This window comes from Aethalodelphis obliquidens, unplaced genomic scaffold, assembly GCF_003676395.1.
Source record: "Aethalodelphis obliquidens isolate GAN/ISIS:26980383/991018 unplaced genomic scaffold, ASM367639v1 scaffold86, whole genome shotgun sequence".
NCBI classification, from domain to species: Eukaryota; Metazoa; Chordata; class Mammalia; order Artiodactyla; family Delphinidae; genus Aethalodelphis; species Aethalodelphis obliquidens.
The window spans coordinates 3555458-3576130 of NW_020838030.1; the positions used below are offsets into that span (position 1 = coordinate 3555458).

The following is a 20673-nucleotide window of genomic DNA, read 5'->3' on the forward strand; positions in this document are numbered from 1 at the left end:
CCACGATGCTCTTCGTTCTCTGAGGGATGTCCAGTCAAATGATCAGCAGCTACATCGGCTGTTAATTTCTGTCACATTTCTGTCTCACCAGCCTGCACACCAACTTCCTGGAGACATCAGGAGTGGCCTCGACACTTGATAACTCCTGAACTGTGCCTCCCGCCAAAGAACCAGAAAAAGGGGTCTGGCCTCACAGAACAGTCACCACCCCAGGAGCCAGGAAAAGACAACCCCGCCACCTTTTTTTTTTTTTTTTTTAAATAAAAGATCCCACTTGCTGGGAAGCAGAGGGAATAACAGTATGCGCTAAGATCTACAGTGAAAAAGTTCTCTCTAGCAAAGAAGCCAGACTCCAAAGACCATGTATTATATTATTTCATTTACAGAAAGTTCAAAATTAGACAAAAGTCTCCCAAGGTGTTTGGAGCCAAGAGCTGCGTGTCTCTGTGTGGGAAGGAGGCAGTGATAATTGAGGAAGCATGGGGGGATGTCAGGGAACTTGATAACACTTCATTTTGACCTGCGTGCTGGGTACATGAGTGGTGTTCATTTTGTGAGAATCCAAGTTGTATACTTAATGATTTGTGTGATTGTGTATATTTTATACATAGATAAAAATGACAAATTAAAAAACATTCCCTTCATAGGCAGAAAGTGGCTTATACTCATTGCTGCCTGCTTGCAGAATCCCATCCACACACAGTGGGCCAGAGACTTTTTAAAAAGAACAAACCCATAAGCCTATTTTCTCACCTTCAAATGGTTTTTTCACGGTTTTCAAATGCAATAAGAGGTTGTTTCAGGCTGAATATCACTGAATTTCAGGGACTAATCTAGCCTTTTTCTGCACTTGACCAATCTCTGGATAAGCCAAATTCGGCCTGTGGTCCCACGGAGAGATGGACTAAGTAATCCTCAGGCCTCCCAGGTCTGACACGGGGGAGAGCTGAGACGCAGAGAGCATGGGCGAAGTTAAGCAACTTTCCCCAGATTACACAATGAGTCGCTGGTGGGGGGCCTTGTGATTCTCGGTCCAAGGACTATCACTTTTCTACTACATCTCATTCCACAAGGGCCAATTAATAAACACTCTCCTTTGGGGAACCGAGAAAAAATGAGCCCGGGGAACGTCACTGGCTATTCTCTGTATACAAAGCACACAAAGGGGTTTACCGAGTTCCTCTCCAACAGGAAGTCATTTGTCTCAAGAGAGCCAGGAAAAGGAGGGGGTAAGTGCTGAGTCTGCATTGCAACACAGCCAGTGTTTTTGTGGAAACGGTGGTCCCCTAATCAAAACACAGTTGCATAAATGGACTCACTCCACTTCAAAAAGAAAAAAAAAAGAAGAAATTTAAAGCCTTATAAAATAGGGACCACACAACCCTGACTAATTTTTTTTTTTTTTAACATCTTACCCTGACTAATTTTAAAGCTCTTTCTCCACTGTCTTTTTTAGAAAGTAGCTAAAAATAAAGGCTTGAAACTTGAAATAATGTAAGCAAGTAATCACACACACACACACACACACACACACACACGCACTGGGCTTTTCCCATATATGGCTGCATTATTCTTCAGACTTTGAAAAGGCCAAATGAAGAGATGGCCAACAACCAAAATAATCCTTCAGACATTTGAAAACTAGGAGAAAGAACTAGAAGAGTGGGTGAATGACAAACAATTGCAAGCCTCCATGGGGGTAAATAACACTGAGAGGGATTAGTTGCCATAGTACTGTAAAAACATGGGCACATGCATTTTGACACCGGACCCCTTCTAGAAAGAAACTGTTCTGCCCTCTGGCCTCAGCACTGAGAAAACTACAACTGCGGTAATTTAACATAAAGGACTTCAAGAAGGAAACCAGTGCAGGGGCACGACTGAAAATTTAATTAAGGCCCTTCTCAGCATGAAATCTGTAAAGGAGATGAGGGCACATCTCAAGGTCAGAAGAACGGAAGGAGACATGTGAAAAGGGATGAGGGTGAGGATTCAGATGAGCACGTCCACAGCAGAGGTTGGCTCTGGAGGACAGCTTCCTCATGGGGATGAGGGGGGCTTATTACAGGGCCTAGTGGGTCCTACTTGAAGTGTTTCTGCAGAAAAGATTAACCCATTCATGTCAAATAAATGCCATCTTGAGTGCGGCAGGCTGGAAAAGTCACATTTGCATGGTGATGTGTGCTTTACCAAGCCTCGTCACAGACAATCCTGCACACAAGGTAAAGCACCTGCTTTTACTGATACAGAAACTGAGGCCCAGGGAGGTAAGTGACCTAACACAAATCCATGACAGGTGATGTAGGGCAAGTGGCCCAGAGCAGCGATTCGAAGCAAACTCTCCCAAAATGCAGGCCGGGGCTATTTCCACTCACAAAACCTCAGACGCAGCCCTGGTCAGAGTGCCGAGTTTAGGTATGGATTTCGGCATACCCCTGTGACCGTGCACAAGTAATTTCCCCTCTTCTGATTCAGATCCTCAACCAGAAAATGACAGGGCAGGTGTGCGTAGGCAGCGAGAGAGACGAACGCGACCTGCGTGAGTTACCCCGCTCTCTGCACGCGTCGGTGAGTCTGTCCTCACAAGCCCCCAGATGGGACTGTCGGGTGCTCTCACTGCTCCCCTAACTAGACAGCCTTCCTGCTACAGACTGAGATACACACACGGAACCCAGAGAAATGATTTCCGAAAAGTAAGACCAGAAAACCTCCAAAAGCATAGTGACGAAAACTGGTGAAGAGGCAACACGAATTTAACATTTTCATCCCACTGCTTTTTTTCTCTCTCGCTCTCTATGGGTGGACCTTCCCTATGATGCCTCAGATTCTTTTTTCTGAAAAGACACCCCACTGTCTGGTGACACTGTGCACTTCCAATGGCTTTCCCATGTATGTCCAGAAAGCCTTCTGTTATTTGGCTTCTACTATTTATTATTTCTTAATTATTATTAAGGAGTCAGTAATAATAAACAACAGCAACAAAACTAGCAGCACCATTTACTGAGGGCTGTGACGTACCAGGCACTGTCGCTAAGCCCTTTCTGTATAACGTCTCTCATGTCTACTGCTACCAGCTGAGGTCGGTATTCTTGACTCCATTTTCTAGATAAGCAAACTAAGGCTCAGAGAAGTTTAATGACTTGGCCAAGGAAGGCCATCTTAATGACTGCCGGGCTGGGATTTGAGCCGCTGTCTGGTTGGCTCCAAAGCCCGTTCTCTCTTGTTCTGCTCCGTCGCGAGGCCCCTAGTCGACATGCTAAAGGCTAAATCAAGACTCTGGGTAATGCTGCTTGTTCAGGATTTCTTCTCGTCACCATCCTGCAGAATGGGATCTCCTCCAGGTGCTCATAAAGAATTCCCACTGAAATACCAGGGAAGCTGGAGGGTAGAGAGGGTGGAGAAGAGGTGGGCTGGAATGACCCCAAATACTTTCCCACTGCACCACTGGGATCGGGTCCAGAACTGTGATTTCATTCCCAGTCACTAACCTGGTGAGGCACGAGCCCGAGAGAGGTTGGAGGCTCATTCATGCGGTCGTCACTGCTGCTGGCAATGGCGTAGCCCCTGAGAAAAGGAAACCATTAGAGCTGTTCATTTCATAAAAATCTATGTTTAATTCCTGTGAGGACGATCTGGAGGAGGTCCACGTAAGATTTATAAGGATAACCGAACACCCCTTGCTAGGCAGCATAAGCTAGGGAAAAAAAACCCCTAATTTCGCTGGGAGGAAGGCAGAAGAATAGTTTAAAAAAGAAAAAGCTTGTGTTTTAGAGTCAGAAAGACCAGAGCTTGTGAGCACAGGCAAGTTGCTTAATTTCTCTGTGCTTCAGGTCCATCACCTATAAAATAGGAATAAGACAGTTGTGAGAAATGAATTAGGAGTGAGTGAGATAAATTGCCGAGTGCAACACCTGGCTAATGTTACCCCCTTACTCTCAATAGTCTTGTAAACACCACAGCACATTGTGGAATTGAACTGAAATTTTGAAACAGAAAACCTCCCAACCTTAACTTGCTGGGGTGATGTAAATGCTACCACGATGGAGGAAGGAGAAAGAAGAGCGAGGGATTAATTGGGCAGAACGAATACTCCCTCCCGAATAACAGTCTGATGTTTACTTACGTTACAGAAGAGACGTGACGCAGACCCTGGTTTTAGCCTATGACCAAGGCAAATGTGGCAGACAGAGGGGTCGGTGTCAAGGACTCAGAGCCAGCTCTGAAAGATTTTAACCCAAATGCTTCCTGTCAGGGGGCCACAATAAACAGAGGTGCCAGGGGGATGACAAAGATGAGAGGAAGACAAAAAAGGCTGCTTATTTTCATTTAACTCTGAAGCATCTATACTGTTACATATGCTACCAACATAGTACAGAGGCTACCTTTTCAACTTCAGAGAAGAACTCTGAGTTATACAGTAAATAGAATATTCATGTTGATTTCTGAGAACCTGAAAAACAAATCTTTCAAAAATTCAATTCTTTCCTGCCTGTATTACAAACAGCATAGCAGAGTGATTAAAAACAGAGTTTGGAGCCAAACTGGGCTGTGCTTAATCCCAGCTTTACTACTTATCAGCTTCATGAATTTCAGCAACTTAGTTATCTTCGCTATGCCTCAATTTCCCCATCAAAAATGGGACAGATAAGAGTTCTTTCCTAATCTGTTTGCTATGAGGATTAAATGAATTACTATTTGTAAAGTGCTTAGAATAATGCCTAGCACAACGTAAGCACTAAGTAAGGGTTGAAAATAAGACAAATCACAATGTGTTTGTCACACAGTGAGGTGTAAATACCTGTTTGGCTCCAGTTTGCCTTCACTATATCACACTTGAGAGCATGGTCTCCAGCGGATATTGAGAGAGTCTTAAGTTGTTTACTAAGTTTTCTTTTGCTTCTCTCTTTTCTTCATTTTCTTTCCTTTCCTTTTCTCTTCTTTTCCTCCCTTCTTTCTTTTTCTAAATTACTGACTCTATTTTTTAAAATTGATTTAATTTTTGTCTCACTTTTATTTATTATAAGATGAATTACTTCTGTTATTTATAAGTCATAAAGTAAGATCTTCTCCTTGCTTGGAGAAGAGAGGGTGTCTAGACCACAATTGTGCTAATTTTTATATCTGTAATATAACGTATATACAATGTGTTACACATAGAGACTACCGAAAGGCCCAAGGTCAAGTTGAAACAAAACACACCAGCCTACTCCTTGCCTTCCTCTCACATGCAAGCCTAACCCTATGAGTGCTTAATAAATTAAAAAATATTTTTATAACTGGTGTGGCATTGGTGGACTAAGTGGTCAGAACCAGTCCCCTCATTGAGAACAAACAGGAAAGCTAGACAAAGTACACAAACCTCCGTTTGAAAGCATCAGAGAGCTACCACAGTAAGGGAGAATTATAGAGCTAAGGTTTATAAGAGGAGGGAAGCCCACAGAGGTAAATCAGGCATTTGCAAGGGGAATTTTCCCCCATAAAATGATTGTCAATGTCCAAAAGCAGTGGCCACAAGCTCAGAAGCTGAACAGTGATACTCACTGACTCAAGAGGCTGATGGGAAAATCCAGAGTTGAGGTCTGCCAATAAGGAGGAACCATGGGAAATATCCAAGGCTTTGGATTGGGATCATACAGGGGTGCATCCTCAGACTAACGGTGAACCGGAAATAGATAAGCCCTAATTGGATAAAATGTTCTAGGATGGTAGTCCCCTTGGCCTAGCAGTTTGCCAGAAAGAAATGTAAATCACATCTCTGTAATTTTTCAAATATAAAGTCCAGTACTCAATCAAATATAGCCAAGAAGACACAAGGAATTGAGGAAATTTAAATATTGATTGGATATGTGGTAATATTAGGAAATTGCCTTTAATTTGTTTTTATATGTAAAAATAGTAAAGATACATACTAAAAAGATATATTTTCATGAATGAAAGCTATGTCTTGGATTTGCTTTAAAATAAGTCAGTGGAAGGAGAAAAACTGTGGACAGTAGTACAGATAAATGATGACTGGTAATTGTTGAAGCTGGGTGGTGCATACAAGGTGGTTTCTACGTATATACACAAATTGTGTGTGCGTGTGTGTGTGAGAAAGAAGATATCTATATCTATCTATCTATATCTCTACCTATCTATATATATCTTTTCATATATGTTTGAAATTTCCATAATGAAAAGGTTTTGTTTTTTTTAAAAAAAACCAAAACCAGGTATATGAGGAGACAATACATAACCAAAAGCCAATAAAAACAATAGACAATAGGAACAGACTCATAGGAGATCCCATTAATGGACATTACTGATAAGGACTTAAAAGAAAAACATGATCAAATGTGTTCAAAGAATGAAAAAGACCAAAATCACAATTTTGGCAGAGAAGAGGGTATGTATAAGATAAGATCAGATGGAAACTCTAAGAGTGAAACATATAATTATGAAATTTAAAACTCAATGGATGGTTTAAAGCATAGACACAGAAGAAGGAAGAATTAGTAAACTGGAAGATAAGCCAAAACCAAATAGCCAGACTGAAGTAAGGAAAGACAAAATTATGGAAAGTACAGAAAAGAGCATAGGCTGATTCTAACATGCAACTGGGGACTCGAAAGGGGCAGAAGCAATGTTTTAGGAGATAATGGCTGAAAATTGTCCACAGTGGGTAAAAAACATCAAGCCATGGATTCAAGGGGCACTAAAAAGCACAATCAGAATAAATACAGAAATAGGTATACAATAACAAATAACAGAATTAGGTATGTGTTCCCAACTTCTGAAAACCAAAGACAATGAGAAAATCTTAAAAGCAACTGAAGGTAGGGGAAGAGGGAGAAAAACAAATTGTATCAAAGGAGTAGCAACCAGGTACACACCTTACTCCTCAACCAGGATAAGGGCAGCCAGAGACAACAGGAGTGCACTCTCAACTTGCTAAAGGGAAATTACCACCAGTCTGGAATTCTGTACGCAGCAAAAATAGCTTTCAAGCGTAAAGATAAAACAAAGACATTTTTGGACAAACAAAAACTGAAATATCTTTGTCGCTGGCATTTCTAAAGGCAATAATAAAGGGTATTCTTCAGGCAGAAGGAAAATGCCCTTGGATGGAAGCTCAAGGTCACAGAAAGAAAAGTAACAAAAAGGAAAATATTAGCAAAATGAAATGAATACCAACTATATAACAATAATAATATCTTCTAGAGTTTAAAATACATACAGAACTTTTTTTTTTTTTTTTTGCGGTACGCAGTCTCTCACTGTTGTGGCCTCTCCCGTTGCGGAGCACAGGCTCCGGACGCACAGGCTCAGCGGCCATGGCTCATGGGCCCAGCCGCTCTGCGGCATGTGGGATCTTCCCGGACCGGGGCACGAACCCGTGTCCCCTGCATCGGCAGGCGGACTCTCAACCACTGCGCCACCAGGAAAGCCCCAGAATTGTTTTTAAATGAATGTGCAGACAGTACTGGGCGCCTGCCCAATGTATTCTCCACTTCTATCTCACCACAGTTTCACTGAGAGAGGCAACATGCCCAGCCAAAGGACTACATTTGTCCGTCTTCCTTGCAATTACGAGTGCAACGTCATGTGATATAGGAGTTTTAGAATCAATGGGTAAGTCTTCCCGGAGAGCCTTTTAAAAGGGGGCAGCCTCAGCTGAGCACAACTTTCATCCTTTGGACATTCCTTTCCTCTTAACGTGTAACACAGAAGCAACACTGTTGGCAGAGCAGCCATCTTGTGACCACAGGTGACAAGCATAAGGAAGGGAGCTAAGCGTGGCTGAGTGAGTGCTAAGGAAACAGTCCCCGATGGCATATCGGAGCCTTTGTACCAGCCCTGGATGCTGCCTCCGAGCTTCTTGCCGCATGAGAAAAATCAAGCTGTACCCTTTGGGCTAAGTCACTTTAGATGGATCTGTTACATACAGCTAAATGCAATTTCTATCATATGTAATTCACGTATTGCCTTACAAGTGCTCAGGGCTAAGGAGATCAAAACATATTAAGAGAATAAATGCATGAAGGTCCTAAGGCCACTACCAAAATTTTTATCCTTCCTTATTATCAATTACCAATTAACTCTAGGAGAGTTCAGTTCCAGAAGGATGCAGAGATACAGCTCCAAAGATCACAATGACAAGTCCTCCAGGCCAAAGAATCACACTGGGTTTTTTTAAAATCTTGTTTTTTTGAGGATGGAAAGCGCAATATAATTCTCAGAAAATTCAGACTGAGAAAAGGCCAAGGGAGATACAAAAGCTTTCTTTGCTTAAACACCCATCTCTAAAAGGCAAACTCACCCTTCTGGATGCTGCAAAACGGAAACCATCAACTCCACCGCCAGGGCTCCTGCAATCATGGCCAGTCCTGGACGACTCACAGTGCACTGCTGGTCCAAGGTCCGGTCTCTGGTTGACTACAGAGAACAGTCACTGACGTGAATGCAAAGTTCTGTTCCACCCAACGCCAGCTGTGTGAAGCATGAAACTCCTCCACAATAAAGCTCTATCACATACCAGACGCTCACTGTTGGCAAAGATCAGTCAGCCTCACATAATACCATTTCTTGCAAGTACCAAGAAAATCAAAATATACAAGTTAGGTAACTAAATGAGGTAATACATTAAGAAGGACTAGCAGTTATAAACAAATTAAAGATGGGGGGCCCAGCTGCCTCACACATGGAGTGGCGTCCTGTACTCTTAACTGAGTACCCTTAACCACCCTTCTTCACATAAGAGGATATTTTTGTCTTTATACTGGGAAGACACAAAAGCCAGTCATCCAGAAGAGGTGTAAATCAGTGAGGAACAAGTTTTAATAGAAGGTGAAAATGGAGGGGAGGGTACGGACAACACCTCTGCTTTGTTTCACTAGAAGTGATCGCCTTTTCTGATGAAAGACCATTCCTGCTCACCCTGCTTCCATGGCAGCATTAAGAACACAGAACCTTACGTTGGAACAGTGTAGTGCTTGCTGCTCAGAGCACTTCCATGTTTGAACCACCTTGCACTGTTAATAGTCAGGGCAAGTATTCGTCCCTCCGCTACTGGGGTTGGCAGATAAAATACAAGATGCCCGGTTAAACTTGAACTTTAAATAAACAACAAATAATCTTTTAGTATAAACAGATCTCGAATATTGCATGGGACACACTTATACTAAAATATTATTCGTTATTTACCTGAAATTCAGAGTTAACTGGAAATCCTGTATTTTGACAAGCTGAGTCTGACAACCTTCTGGGCCTCAGAGTCCCATCCTGCAGAAGCACAGGGAGCCTAACAGACTTATTTGGAATAATCTCGTGAGGCTGGACTGTAGTCTGGGTCTTCAGACTCCTCATTTAACACCCTCTTCACTAATATACCCTAAGAATCCACACAGAATACAGCGCGAAGCGCTGCCAGGAACCAATCTAGCCTGCAGTTTCCTTGCTGAGCTCTCCATAAAAATGGTTTGTTGCTGCGTTTACATTGGCGAACGGGGAAGAGCTGGACACAGTTGATGATGTCAAACAAGGCTCATAGAGGGATAAGGTCCTGCCCCGCCCCCCAAATGGAGAATTTTTCTCTTTGTTAAAAGACAATATCTAAATAGTCGTAAAGGAAAGAACTGGGTCTCTCCACTCTAGTGGGCAAGACGGTTGTAGGAAATACCTGGAATAACAAAGAAATCCACTTACATCTCCCGGGGCCACCACATCATTGCAGAAATAGCAGCCAAGTTTGTAGCCAGGGATGTTGGCAAAAAGTGATGGGCCCAGGAGGTCGGCAGGTGCCACAGGGTGGCTGGGACACAAGTCCCCGGCTCCCTGCTGCTTAGGCTTCTTCAGGCCATGTCTCATAACAACAAATGTGTCAAATCCCAAGGCAGCATTGATGACCAGCTGTGAGTTTCAAGGAATAAAAGGCTAGAGTTAAGAGACACATATTTTAAGCCATGGCTAACTTCATATTTGGTCCACTTAAAGAATTTACTTTATTAGTGTTTGCAGTAAATGTTTGCATATGACTATAATTAGATTCTAGAAGCTAATGTTGGTAAAAGTTACCCAAGACTGAGGGCTTATTAGATGCAAAAGACTTGACAAGCGATTAACATAAATTATCTCATTTGGTTTCATTTAAAATTCCCAGCAAACATTTCCTATTTACAGATGAGGATACTGAAAGTCAGAGAGGTTACTTCTATAACTTGCCCAAGGTCACTTAGCTGGTAAAAGGTAGGTGTATAAAACTGTCTCGATAGTTCTCAAACCCATTCTTTCCAGCATTATGCTATCCTCTGTTATTTCTACAGAGATTTTTTTTCATAATAGCTTTATTGAGATATAATTCACATACCATATAATTCACCCTCCATGTAGGATTTTTTTTGAATATTTTCTTTCTTTTTTAAAATTTATTTATTTATTTTTGGCTGCATTGGGTCCTGGTTGCTGCGCGCAGGTTTTCTCTAGTTGCGGCAAGCGGGGGCCACTCCTCGCTGTTGTGCGCGGGCCTCTCATTGCGGTGGCCTCCCCCACTGCGGAGCACGGGCTCCAGGCATGCGGGCTTCAGTAATTGTGGCTTGCGGGTTCTCGAGCGCAGGCTCAGTAGTTGTGGCGCACAGGCTTCATTGCTCCGTGGCATGTGGGATCCTCCCAGACCAGGGCTCGAACCCGTGTCCCCTGCATTGGCAGGAGGATTCCCAACCACTGAGCCACCAGCGAAGCCCCCACATAGGTCTTTGAGGACAATTTTTTTCATTTATACTGTAAGAACGTCTCTTAGTTGTAATTTAACTTATTCTCCCAAATTTATGGTTAGACAGAAAGTTAGAAAAAATCAAGGAAAACCATACCAGAAAACAAAAATCACTCACAATCTCACAGCTCAAACAATTATTATTAATAGTTTGAAGTATTTCCCTGTTATTTTCGCTCTCTCTCCCATTCCCTTCCTCCCTTTCTCCCTTCTTCTTGCCACCCTTTGATAAACGTAGATATCTTTACATATATAAACAGAGTTGATAAAAAAATATATATATACAATATTATATCTTGCTTATTTAACATAATGTGGTATTTTCCATGTTATTAAAATTCTTTGAAGACATAACCGTGAACGGCTGCATACTATTCCGTCACACATATGTACTGTGATTTATTGGGTTGACCAAAAGGTTCGTTCGGTTTTTTCCGTAAGATGACTCTAGTAGCAGTTAGTTGTCTTTAATGTCATTCGAAACAATTTTGTTAGATTGTATGTGACAGCTGTCATATCAGCATGTGTTTAAAAAAAAGACATGAAAATTAGTGAATTTTTGTGTAGCCATTTTAAGACTGAAGATGAAAGAAAAAAGCAACATTTTCGGCATATTATGCTTTGTTATTTCAAGAAAGGTAAAAACGCAATCGAAATGCAAAAAAAAAGATTTATGCAGTGTATGGAGAAGGTGCTGTGACTGATCAAATGTGTCAAAGGTGGTTTGAGAAGTTTTGTGCTGGAGATTTCTTGCTGGACACTGCTCCACGGTCAGGTAAACCAGTTGAAGTTGATAGCGATCAAATTGAGACATTAATTGAGAACAGTCAATGTTATAACACACGGGAGACAGCCAACATACTCAAAATATCCAAATCAAGGGTTGAAAGTCATTTGCACCAGCTTGGTTATGTGAATTGCTTTGATGTTTGGGTTCCACGTAAGTTAAGCAAAAAAAACCTTCTTGACTGAATTTCCACATGTGATTCTCTACTTAAACGTAATGAAAACGTTCCGTTTTTAAAACAAATTGTGACAGGCAATGAAAAGTGGATACTGTCCAATAATGTGGAAAGCAAGAGACTATGGGGCAAGCGAAATGAACCACCACCAACCACACCAAAGGCCAATCTTCATCCAGAGAAGGTCATGTTGTGTATATGGCGGGATTGGAAGGGAGTTCTCTAGTATGAGCTCCTTCTGGAAAACCAAACGATTAATTCCAACAAGTACTGCTCCCAGTTAGACCAACTGAAAGCAGCACTCAACGAAAAGAATCTGGAATTAGTCATCAGAAAACACATAATCTTCCATCAGGATAACTCAAGACTGCATGTTTCTTTGATGACCAGGCAAAAACTGTCACAGTTTGTCTGGGAAGTTCTGATTCATCCGCCATATTCACCAGACATTGACCTTCGGAATTCCATTTATTTAGGTCTTTACAAAATTCTCTTAATGGAAAATTTCAATTCCCTGGAAGACTGTAAAAGGCACCTGGAACAGTTCTTTGCTCAAAAAGATAAAAAGTTTTGGGAAGATGGAATTATGAAGTTGCCTGAAAAATGGCAGAAGGTAGTGGAACAAAAGGGTGAATACGTTGTTCAATAAAGTTCTTGGTGAAAATGAAAAATGTGTCTTTTATTTTTACTTAAAACTGAAGGCACTTTTTGGCCAACCCAGTGTTTAAACATTCAGTTCTTTTGGCCCTTGAAGTTGTCACTGACCCAACAGTAGTGAATGAGACAAAATCTTTGCCCTCTTGGAGCTTACATTCTATTGTGAGTAGAGTGTCCCTTCCAGTAAAGGACCTCACAGGGTGGTTATGAAAATTAAACAGTAAAGGGTAACAATTATGCTGGATGATGGTGCATAAGGCAGAAACAGTCTCTGGAGGAAGCCCTCTTGTACCAGGTCACTAGGCCACACAAAGCACCTTCTGCTCTGGAGGGGGCAGATTGGGGACACTTCCCCCTGCGGAGATGATGCATTAAGTCACCACCAGAGGACCCACACTCTACCTTTCTCTTGCTCGCGGCGATGACGGCGGGCAGCCATCGGCTCTCCCGGGTGTCCATCAGCAGGAACACGACATCATGGCCTTCAACGAGCTGCTCTAGCCGCTCCACATCCCTGCGGGCCTGCTCCAGGGTGACGCTGGAGAAGTTCACTGGGTGTCCCGGCATGGGGATGCTCATGTTGAACCCTCTGGCGTTCTGGGGACACACCAGAGAGAGGGGGGTCTGAAGCAAAGGGACAGGCGGGATCTCAGAGCCCGCATCTCCCGGTCGCCGCAAGTGTGCACGCATGGTCGCTTACAGCCTGAAATCTCTCCATCATGACCACTCTGCCTTAGCCTTCTGCTGCCTGTGCCCCCAACCCTCTTCACCTCTTCAACCTAGACCACACTTTCCTGTCACCCAGGGTCCCTGAAGCTGGACAGAGCAGCAAACAGAGACACACGGATCCTAGTTCCAAAGTGGGTGGGGGGCACTTCCCGTGTGAGAAAAGGTGAACAACTGGAGAAAACTGTATACCTTTGGCTCTTTCCTACAATCTGAGGCCAAGAAACTTCACCAAAATGCCCTCTGCCTGCCCAAGTCCCTCCATCCAGCCAGGCTGTCTCTCCCCACTTATTCCCAAGCTGCCGTCCCCTCCACTTCCTTACGGTAGAATACCTCCAAATGGGATGTCAGAACAAAAATAATTTAATAAATTCTTATAAGATTAGAATGGCTGCTAGTCTTGCCTTAATCTTCTTAGGAGTATATGCATTAAAAACAAACAAAACCCTCAAAACCAAAAAACTCTACTTGCTGACTTGAACTAGAAAACTGGCTTAGGAGTGTATACATATTTGTTCGGGGGGTGGTAGTGAAGCTTCATTTCCTGTCCAAAAGCAGAAGCTGCCCAGCAACCTGGGTTCTCTTGGAGTGTGGGGACTCAGGATTTCTCATGGGGGCTTTAGAACAGCTCTGTAATTTACCTTTTGTCCCCTGCTGGCTCCACAATGTCCTGGCAGATGAATTGTGAGTCACAAAGGAGTGCCAATGGGCTAAAAAGTGTCTGCATGCAATAAATTGGGACAAACATTTCTTTCTGAGACCACAGTCTTTCACTACATATTGTTCAGTGTCTGAAGAGTCATTTTATATAATCTACCCAGGTGCAGAACTTTTAGGTGTATAATGGTAGGAGAGCTAGTCTATCAGTTACTCTTCAGGGTTGAAAGCAGATGTCCAGAGCTGGGTTTTAAAACCCCTAGTGTGGCTCTACAATCCTACATTTTATTGCTTTACCTTTGGGAGAAAAAAAAAAATGGTGACCTCAAATAGTTATTTGATTTATTAAAGGTCAGGTTTTTTTCCTATTCAATTAATTCAACCCCAGGATTAGGCATGGTATTTGCAGCTGAGCAGTTCTTTTCATGTCTTCTTCACTTAGGACTAGCCTTCTGTCCATGGCCTGGTGTAAGGAGGGTGATGAGTAAATATTTGTTGAATGAAAATATCAACAATATTGATTGTTGAACACTAAGTTGAACACACAAAGAAAATTACATAAGCCTGGCTAACCAATAAGTGAAACAGTTTCACAAGTACTTTTCACGAATTTGATGAATTACACTAGTACTTAGATGCATTCTGTGTTATCTATTATTACTTATAAGGCATGAAGGATAAAAGTGTAAGAGACCTGGCTCCCAGTGGTAAGGAATGCATAATCCAATAGGTAAAATGGAGTAACATGATGTAGGTGCTGAGGAAGAGGCTTGATCCTGGCAGGCTGATGTTTTCAAGAAAAGGTGAACTTGATCTCTAAGGCCCAGCATGACCTGGCCTTTGCTGACACAGACGCCCTAGCTGTGTCTTTCTTGACCTCCACGCTTCAGCCAGCCTGGTCTTCTTTCAGTCCACAAAGGCAGCGTGCTGCTTCCTACCTCAGGCCTCTGCACAAACAGCTCTGCCCTGCCTTGGTCTAGCTAACTCCCACCCATGCTTCAGGACTTAGCTTCCTCAAGGAAGCCTGGTTTAGGTCAGGCCTACCTGTTAAACATTCTCACAGCAACTGAGCTCCTGCCTCGTGCACTTGTTCCCAGTGTAACCGTTTAGGAAATTAGTTTATTGACCGTGCCCCCAGCTAGACTTGAAGTTCAATGCAAGGGAGCAGGAACTTCGTCTGCCTTGTTCCCCAGTCCCTAGCATACAGTAGGCCTTAAATAAATATGTGAGGAGTAAGTCATAGAATAACTGAACAAAGAAATACGGGGAATTGCATTGGGTCATAGACCATGGCTAGGATTTGGGCAAGCAAAACTTTCAGGCAGAGCTCAGATTCAAAGCCAGGTCTGTCTGGGCCCAGAGGGGAGTTCACGGTACTCTCTGGTGATAGAATGAATTATTCTTCCTGACTGTGCACTGCCTCCCTCTAATAGAATTATATGTCCATGCCCTTTGCCATACAACTTTGCAGGACCTCCGACTAGGAAAGCAGGGTATCCTGACCAACCCCATTGACTTAGGGCCTGGCCCTGTGACTAGCTCTGGCAATGGAGATGGAGGACACTGCACAGTGCCATTTCTGAGCTGAGACTTTAACATGTACAGGTATGGTAAGCCTCACCAACCCCTTTACACTTCTACCTTCCACCATAAGAAGAGTAGGACAGCTGACTGTTGCTCCTGGAGCGTAGATTTTGAAATAATGACATATAGAGTAGATTGGAACCTGACTCGAAGCCTGAGTCCAGCCTAGCCTACAGCTAAGCTATGGCTAACCTGCAGACCCATGAGCATGAAATAATGTTTATGATCGTAAGCCATTTAGATGTTGGGAGTATGTGATATGCAATATTGTCACAGCAGAAACCTAACTAAGATGCCTCCTCAATGATGGGGTGTAACTTATTCTCATCTCTTCTGGCATCCAGCACCTCACTGGGTACAGTGGGTGTTCAATCAATACTGCTGAATTAAACCCATTCCTCTGGTACACTGATGAAATGGGCAAAACAAAGTTGCTTTTAAAGCAAAGACCGTTAAAATGAATGAATCTAATGCTGAGTGACCAAACAGAGAAATTTTGAGAAAGCAGGTTTTTTATTTTTAGCCAGGGCCAAGAGTCTCTTGTGGCACTTTAAGTACAAACAGATACTTCGGAGACACCTAATCTAACCTCTGTCACATAAACTGATTAAGCATGCAAGATGCAGAATGTCTTTTGCTGGATGACCTCAAAAACACCGACAAATTTCGAAGCAAATGAGCTGAATGACTTGCCTCATTGTTTTTAAAATAAATGATGAAAGTCAAAAATAAGAAGCAGCTGGAATAAAACGCTAAACATTAGCCAGATCTTTCTTCTGCAGACTTACATTCAATTTAATTTCATAAACCTGTAATAACTATCAAGTATTCTGGTGATGAGGAAAATAATATCCTACATCTGAGCCACCATAAATCCCTTTGGAACAAGGCAGTATCTAAAACTATTTGTACCCCAAATTCCTCAACTCAGATAATGCTTTGCAACTTATAAAACATTCTTTTCATGTACTCTTCATTTTATTTTCATAATAATATATGAGAGTTTTGTTCTTGTAATCTGCATCTCTGAGATGAGGAAACAGAGGTTTGGCCACATGATGAGGGCCTGGTAGTAAGTGACAGATGTCTGACTCCCTTTCACCAATACCACAGGGCCTCATTCCCCAAGACTTAAACACTGAAAGATCCAGGAGAAAACCTCAGACGTTCTCAAACAGCATCAACGTACCACTCCGGGGAATATTTTCTGGAGCCGGTCTGCTGCAGCCAGGGCCTTGGGCTTACCACCCACCAGGCAATCTTCAAATTCATACAGAGGCTGCCTCACAGGGTTGGAATAGGAGATCTTGGCATTGTCCACAAATGTGATGTGTCTGACGCCCCAACCCTGCATGGAAACAGGAGATCATGGTGTGTTTCTGATGAACATTTCACAGGGTGTCTCCCCTGAAATCCCTAAAAGGGGTTTTATTTTGGAGCAGCTTGGGAACCTCAAAATACAGGGAACTCCAGAAACTGAATTGTGCAAATTCAGTTTTTGACAGTGTCAACTTCCTTTAAAAGACAAAATAATTATACACACAGTGCCTGGCTTCCTACAGTAATGAGAGTAAGAAATGTCATTGTGGGTCTGACTAATAATTCATTATTTTTGACAGTGGCACCAGAGGAAGCTTTGGGGATGAGTCCCATAAGAACTGTCTCTGTTACTGTCTTAAAAGGATTAGCAAGAGCCACCCAATGTCCTTGCTTTCCCTGAATGAATAAGCATAAGTAACATCTCATCCTAAAATTCACTTAAAGCCTGAATTAGCTCCTTGTAAAAGTGACTTATAAGTTATCTCCAATTGTATAACATCATAGAGGATTTTGTACTTTTTCTCCAAGAGGCAAAGCCCTTATTAATACTCTGGAATATAGGGGGAAATCTACATGCTCAGAGATAGTTTTCATGATTTCATACACTTCAATTCCATCTCCTATAAAGTCTTATAGAACCACATGATTTTAAAATTAGATAGACACTTTAAAATCTTTAGTTCAATTACTCTATTTTACAGATACAGAAACTGAAGCCCAGAAAAGATAAATGACTTATCTTAGGTCATAGATCTGGTTAATGGAGGGGAGGAAATGAGATCCTCAGAGTGGCAACCAAATGAAGGTGCGTACTTTCTGGGGTGAGATGGGGTACGTGTATTTCAGTAAACCATGAACAAGCACAGTGATGTAAGAGAAGCCCTGGCAGGATTGGCTGCAGAGTTAAGAGTCTGATCTCTGTCTTATTTCAATATCCTTCCATTAGGGACTTTGAAATTCAGTTAGTCTGATGAGTTCAGGGGCACAGTCAACAACAACCCAAGATTCACTGTCAGGGTGGAGGATGATAGGCCAGAATCCACTCTTTTGAAAGCATAGTTTAAGTCGGCTGCTTGTTTTGAAGCCCACTGGTAACTTTGGTCTACCCACCCAGTTTTATAAGTGACTTTCACCAGGTAAGCAAACTATCATGGAGGGGGAATAAACATATGGAATATCCAAATGTCAGTGGTGCTTGGCTTGGGGATATTTATTTCGGGAGTATTTTTGCATTTTAAAGCAATGCTGAGTGGAGAGCAAGGAAGGCAGTCTGGGAACATGCTTGGCGGTGGGAAGAAAGCCACATAAATTACAAACATGCCACAGGTTAGTCACATGCATGTGGACTCTCACACTTAACTTTCAGTTTCCTGTAATGCTACATAGTTTAAATGGCTAATCTGTAAAGATTAAAGAAAATTACAATACTCAGTGCTGGTGAGGATGGGGTGATGAAAAAACTATTTTACCGGTTGAGAATGTAAACTAGTATAATTCTTCTGGAAAGCAATTTGGCAATAGGTTTCTAGAACTTTTTAAATGTTCATATCCTTTGACCTACTTCCAGCAATCTGCTTTAGGAAATGATCTAAAATACTGACAAAAATGCAATCACAAAGATGTTCTCTGTAACATAATTTAGAGTTGTAAAAAACTAGAAACAATGTTAATGTCTAACATTAGGGGAATGTCACAGTAAATCATGTTTCATCATTCAAGAAGGCATACTCTACAGCCACTAAGAAAGCTTTTTAGGTATCCTTTTTAATGACATGAGAAAGTGTTTACAATGTTAATTGGTAAAAGCAAGGGGCATTTTTATATATCAAATAAGATTTTTAAATATACATTAAACAAACACTGAAAAGAAGTGAAAATGTAGTCGAAAAATGGGTCTTCTTTTCTTGCTTTACAACTCTTATACTCTACAAATTCTCTACAATGGGACTATAATGACTTTATAATTTTAAAAATGCTAAGAAAACTTAAGTACCTAATTCTGGAAGTTAGGAAAAGAATGAAATAAATTCCACAAAAATGGAGAAGGAAGTGAATAAAGATAAAAGTAGATATTAATGAATCTGGAAGCAAAACAAAACAAAAATTATGGAATAAAGAGATCAAGGATTTAGTTCTCTGGAAAGACTGATAAAATAGACAAGCCTCTCTGGAAAGTTTGAAAAAGAGAAAACACAATTATTCAACATTAGGAATAAGGAGATAAAAGTTGGTAAGAAGGACTTCCCTGGTGGTGCAGTGATTAAGAATCTGCCTGCCAATGCAGGGGATTTGGGTTCAAGCCCTGGTCCAGGAAGATCCCTCATGCCCTGGAGCAACTAAGCCCGTGTGCCACAACTACTGAGCCTGCACTGTAGAGCCCATGAGCCACAACTACTGAAGCCCGTGCGCCTAAAGCCCATTCTCCGCAACAAGGGAAGCCACCGCAGTGAGAAGCCCGCGCACCTCAACGAAGAGTAGCTCCCACTCGTTGCAACTAGAGAAAGCCTGCACGCAGCAACAAAGACCCAACACAGCCAAAAAAGAAATAGAGAAATAAAGAAGTGCATTTTAAAAAAATGAAATAAAATAAAAGATGGTAAGAGAATACCACATGTATTTTGTATCAATTAATTTTCAAATTTAGATGAAATGGATGATTTTCTAGGAAAACAACATGACTAAACTGACTCAAAAGAGGTATAAAATCTAAAAAGGTCAATGACTATAGAAACATTTGTAAAAGCTCCCAAAGATTCCCTGCCCTCACTGCCAAGAGAATTCCAAAAGGCATCAGGCCCAGATGGATTTATAACTGAATTTTGCCAAAGCATCAAGGAACTGATAAGTCATACACTTAAACTGTCCTGGAGCATAGAAAAAGGCAGAAAGTTTTATTTTATAAAAGTAGTATAACTCAGCTATAAGATATACGACACCACAAAGAAAAGGAAAAAACATTACTATAAACCAACTTGACTTATGAATGCGTATGTAAAACCTAGCAATAAAACATTACCAGTTGAATCCCATAGTATATTAGAAGAATAACATACCATGAACAAATAGGGTTTTTTCCAGGAATGCTCAACATTAGAATATGATTATCTTGATAGATATATTTGATAAAGCTTAACAATCATTTCTGATGTAAACGCATAGTAAACTAGAAATAAAAATCTGCCTCCTTAATTTATAAAAGAGCATTAGCAGAAACCAATATCACCTATCAAAATTAAAGGAAAAAAAAAGAAGTTTCTCATTAAAAATCAGTAACAAAATGAGGATGCCAACTCTCACCGCTATTCCTCAGCAAAACCATGGAGTCCTAGCCAATCCTAGAAATAGGTATAAATGTTGGTGAGGAATACTTATCAACCTAGAAAATTCTAAAGAATCAAACAAAAAACTAATGTAACTAAGAAAGTTTAGAAAGATGGCCAGATAGAATATCTTTCTTATATATCCCAGTAATAGTCGACTGGAAAATTTAGTGGGAAGAACATATCTTTAAAAGAAAAAAAACAATTAAACATGTGAAAATAAACTAAATGAGGCATGTGTGAGACCTAAATAAAGAAAATCTACAAAGATGATCTAAATAATTTAAGAGATCTACAATGCTTCTGGAACTAAGGATCAATATTGTAAAGATGTCAATCCTTCCCAATTTATCTATAAATTCATTGTAATTGGAGTTAAAGCTGTGAGTAATAATGCAGGAACAAACAAATGGAATGATGGAACAAGATAGAATCCAAAAAGAGACTCGGGTACATAAGGAAATTTAGTATTTGATTAAGGTGGGAAAATGATGATTTGTATTATTGAACGAATGCCATTCAATCAAATGACTATTCACTTTGTGGAAAAAATGTTAGATATTTAACTCTCATCATAAAACAAAAATAAATTCCACATTGATAAAGATCTAAACATAAAAACAAGAGTTCTGTAAACCGTAAAGAAAAAGATTGACATATTTAATAACATCAAATTTTTAAAAACCTTTATGTGGCTAAA

The 20673-nt window shown here is 41.2% G+C and overlaps 1 protein-coding gene across 7 annotated transcripts in view; it reads right to left on the reverse strand.

Moving 5' to 3' along the window:
• The window catches only part of ATG7 (autophagy related 7), a 237546-nt gene that overhangs the window by 166346 nt on the left and 50527 nt on the right, over positions 1–20673 (reverse strand). For all 7 annotated transcript variants that reach the window (XM_027093765.1, XM_027093768.1, XM_027093763.1 and 4 more), the window contains 5 exons: positions 16523–16681; positions 12769–12963; positions 9685–9888; positions 8300–8415; positions 3489–3564 (listed from right to left, as the gene is read on the reverse strand). In XM_027093765.1, the coding sequence (XP_026949566.1) occupies positions 3489–3564; positions 8300–8415; positions 9685–9888; positions 12769–12963; positions 16523–16681 (750 nt within the window). The remainder of the gene's footprint in view (positions 1–3488; positions 3565–8299; positions 8416–9684; positions 9889–12768; positions 12964–16522; positions 16682–20673) is intronic.